This window comes from Otolemur garnettii, unplaced genomic scaffold (genome assembly GCF_000181295.1).
Source record: "Otolemur garnettii isolate 467f Iridium unplaced genomic scaffold, OtoGar3 scaffold00016, whole genome shotgun sequence".
NCBI lineage: Eukaryota > Metazoa > Chordata > Mammalia > Primates > Galagidae > Otolemur > Otolemur garnettii.
Genome location: NW_003852411.1, coordinates 16,611,801 through 16,615,937, shown reverse-complemented (window position 1 = coordinate 16,615,937; position 4,137 = coordinate 16,611,801). Strand labels below are relative to the sequence as shown.

The window sequence follows — 4,137 nt, the reverse complement described above, 5'->3', positions numbered from 1 at the left end:
TCCTCCATCACAGTCATGTCTGTCTTGCATTTTGCTGATGGATTGATAGCCAGTTCCGCTGGTGGAATCACAAAGCTCTTGCTGAGGGGCAACCACATGCCCTCCCCAAGGGTATAGGTGAATCTGCAGGGACACCAGCACCAGTGGTCATGACTGGTAGACAAGCACCCTGCTGGGAGGCCTGGCCCTCTCCCCTAGCTGCATCTTTCTACCCCCAGCGTTCCTCTTCAGAAAGGGAGCTGACTGGCATTGTATGGATGTGATGACTACATCCCAAAAAGGCAGAGTGGTTGACCCTCGTCCACATGACCAGACAGCTGGAGAACTGATGACTGTCCCCTCTCACTTGATGTTAGAAATGATTTTGATCAAGTCATAAAATGCAAGTTTCAGCTTTCTTCAGATTTAAAGCTGGGCTTCCCCTGTCTTGAGTCAGACATAATTGTTGACATTTTAAATGAAGAGAGATGCCAGCCTCCCACCACCCCCAGCCCACAGCTGCAGACTCACAGATGCAGGGATGGCATCTCTGTCTGCTTGGAGGAACCCTAACAAAGAAAGGAAAAGGAAAAAGCTCCCCTTCTCTGGCTTTTGTGTGATGGCTGAGTGTCCAGGGAGGAAAGAAGAGAGGATGAACAGGAACAAAACAGGCCCAGATTTATTCCCCATACTCCTACCACACCCATAGCTAAAGGATATGTACCCTTGGGATACAGGGAAGATTTTTTTTTATTATTCCTATTACTAGGGCTAAAAGGAATAAAAGAATCAATCCGCATTTCAAGGGAAAGCTTAAGAAAACCATGAGAGATTATTTGTTTATTTATTCATTCATTTCATTTCAAAGGCATTCAAATGCTCTATGTTCATAGTCAAAAATAGTCATGGGATAAAAGCCAGTGTGGGTGGGATATCAAGAGGTTGTGCAGTCTGGCATCCCAGTTCTCCTAAGATGGGGGAAGGAACAATGGAAGGATGCTCAGAATTAAATGAAACCAGGCACTGGGCTCTATTAGCATGCAGGCCAAGAGCACCCCTTCAGAATCTTGTGTCTTTCTCCTCCCTAGCCCACACACTTCCCTCTCACCTTCCCAGGCTGCCTGAGATGCTAAGAAACCAGACTAATGACTGGAGACCTTTTATTTTAAAAAATATAGCCCTCTCCTGAATGCTGGCCACAGTGCAGACCCACCAAGTGGATTTCTACCCACGACTCTCTGCACTTGGGCAACTTGAAAGGGTGAGGATATGCCAGCTTAATACAGGGGAGCCCCTGGGCAGAGGCAGAGCCATTAAGAGGGATGTGAGCAGGATTTAGGAGGTTTCTCTCCCATTTCCCACCTGAGTCTTGGTCCTTAGCTTCTCTGACCCATTGGGTGAACCTCTGTTTGAAGCAGAATTAAATTGTCAGAGATCCTTCTTGCTCTGATAGAGGTACTGGAATCTTCCCACCCACAAGGTTGCAGGTCACCCAGTGAGAAGCCTGCAGCAGAGAAGAAAAGCCTATTTCTCAGAAGACAAAAGACTACCCCTTCTATGAAGTAACTGGCAAAATTAAAGGCATAACAGTCCCTTTTTCCCCTCCCTTTCTCTGTCTCTGTCTCTCTCTGTCTTACACACACACACACACACACAAACTTTACCATCTGATAAGACTAAGGAGCCCATTCAAGACAATGATTACCTCAAAGTATCTGGAGTATGGAACTTAAGGACAGATGTGAATTGAAGGAAACAACCTCTAAAAATGTGTATGATTTCACTATGCATTTCATAATGGACATTCTTGAGATGGGAACATTATAAACGGCAGCCTGTGGGTAGGGGGATAACCATCACTCCTATATTGTTTCAGAGAGAACGTCTACTCATTTGAATGGTACCAAAGAGGAGGCAGTTTATTGAACCTAGAAATAAGTTTTTGTTTTCTATTTTAGTTTTAAAATTACAATTTTTGCATTAATGCAAAGCAACAAATCTGTGACCTGTAGTTTACAATTTATGTAACAGAAGTGAAGAAGCTGTTGGCAGTTCTAGCACATTTCTGATGGTTAATTTTTCTTTCAGAAAAGGAGGCTCCATGGCCATCCATCTTAGAGTTTTCCCTTCTTCCACTGCATACAGTAATATTCCTGAAGGAAGAGCACACCACATCTTCCCCTCACTTAAGCTGTTATGGCACCCAATGCCCGCAGGACAAAGTTCCATCCCCCAAAGAGGTCAGCCCCCAATCGCTTCCTCTCCTCCTTCTTTCATCAAATCCTGCTTCCAACTCTGCTCTTACAATGAGATCTGACTGTAGTTCCTGAAGTCGTCCTGATTTTTCTCTCCTCTTTGCTTTTCCTCCTAATATTCCTTCTTCCTGGATTCTCTTCCCTCTCTTCTTTCCTTGACTCCTCATTTTAAGACTCAGTTAAGGCCCTGCCCCTTCCACAAAGAGCCCTTCCTAGGACCTTCATCCACAAGTATCAGGCTGAGCAAGAAACTCTCCTCTGTGCACCTGCACAAAGTCTCTTGCTGCTCCTGAATCCTGAATTGTACTTGTCTTTTCATAAATCCATCACCACTTGCAAGAATGTGCACTCTTGGACAGCAGAAGACAGTCCTGTGTCATCTTAGTATCCTCACTGCTTAACACAATTTCTGGCCCAAGGAGGCCATTCTTTCAGTAAATTGACTGATGAATCAGCAAATGTTGTTAAGTTGTTAAGTCGTTTAGTTTGCACAAGATTCTAGAGGCTGCAACATCAATGTTCAAATTTAAAGGTGGAAGCAGTGGTTAAGATTATCCTTCATGTACAGCAAGATATGGGTTTGCCTCTAGTTTTAAATGGATTTAAAAGTCAAGAAGGATCTGGGTTTGACATTGTGAACATTGTGACATTGTTTCTCTTGGACACTGCACTGGATGGAGTTAACAAGAAAAGCAGTGTTTGATAGGGTCAAGATGAATCCCAGTAGGGGAAGAAAAGTCAGGTGTAGGGGAAACGGAACCTTACTGAGAACTCTCACAGGGGCAGGTACTCTGCACATCTCCCTCATTTATTCCTCCAACACCCCCCCCTTTGATGTTGCTCACTTGCCCCCATTTTACCAACTTACCAACTAATATATTAAGAAAGTTTGTAAGCTCCCCAAGGTCACTCTTCTATAAATGGGAAAATTGGTCTTATTCTCAGGTATGGATCGCAGCAGCTTTCCAGCCCATGCTAGCTCAGGCCTATGAAATTCTAAAGTTTTCTTTCATCTGCAAAATCTACTGAGTAAATCCAAAAACCAAATATAGAACAAACTGTCAGAGAAAAGCTGTGTCCTAAAATCTCATCTGTCCCTCATTCATGCAGATTTGGCAGGAACAACTTCAAAAAGCCACCCAAGAGAAGTTGGGTGAGCGTCTGGAATGCTTTCCTGGGTTGGGCCCTCTCTTGTGACAGCTGGTGGTGACCAGTGCAGCTGATGGCTCAGCTGTATGCTGGTCCTGCACATGGCCCTCTTGAACTAGAGCTTGAAATTTCTGTTCAGAAATAAACATGCATCACAGAGCACTGGAGAGAATAAGCCTGTGCTTTGACCATGGCTTGGCATGAAATGGAATGTGGGAAAACTGAACAATAGCTCTTGACCTGGCATCTCCACTCTTTCCCAGAGGGGGCATTATAGGATGAGATATTGTTCCCAGGAATGTAGGTACTAACTTGGGAGGAAGTTCTCTGAGGGGTCAATTCATCAGAACTGGTAGAATGGAGCACTTCTAGCCATCGCGGAAAGGACTTCTTGAACACTAAAATGGGTTTGATGAGAAGATTTAGTGGGAGGTTCAGAGTCCTCCTGGATCCTTTGAGAAGCTTTGACTCCTCCCAGATTATCTGGCATTTCAGATTACCAAGGTTAGGTGGAACATCAAGGTCTTTTCCTAGTCTGAGTTCACGGGTTCAAGTCCTTAGGATGTATCTGAAAAGTTCATCTACAGGTATCTATTGAAGGCGTGACGTATTCATAATTGTATGTTAGATAGTAAATATTTAAAGCTGTATAGAATACTACTCCTTCTCGCAAGAAGACAACCATTTTACTGGGGAAAAAATAGACAATTTAAAAATAAACATGAAATAAAATAATTGGCAAGTAAATATTAAG

The 4,137-nt window shown here is 43.7% G+C and overlaps 1 protein-coding gene across 1 annotated transcript in view; it reads right to left on the bottom strand.

The window, feature by feature from the left end:
• ASTN1 (astrotactin 1) overlaps positions 1–4,137 on the bottom strand; it is a 316,741-nt gene that overhangs the window by 97,534 nt on the left and 215,070 nt on the right. The window contains 1 exon segment of the mRNA XM_012802586.2: positions 1–123. Coding sequence (XP_012658040.1) covers positions 1–123 — 123 coding nt within the window.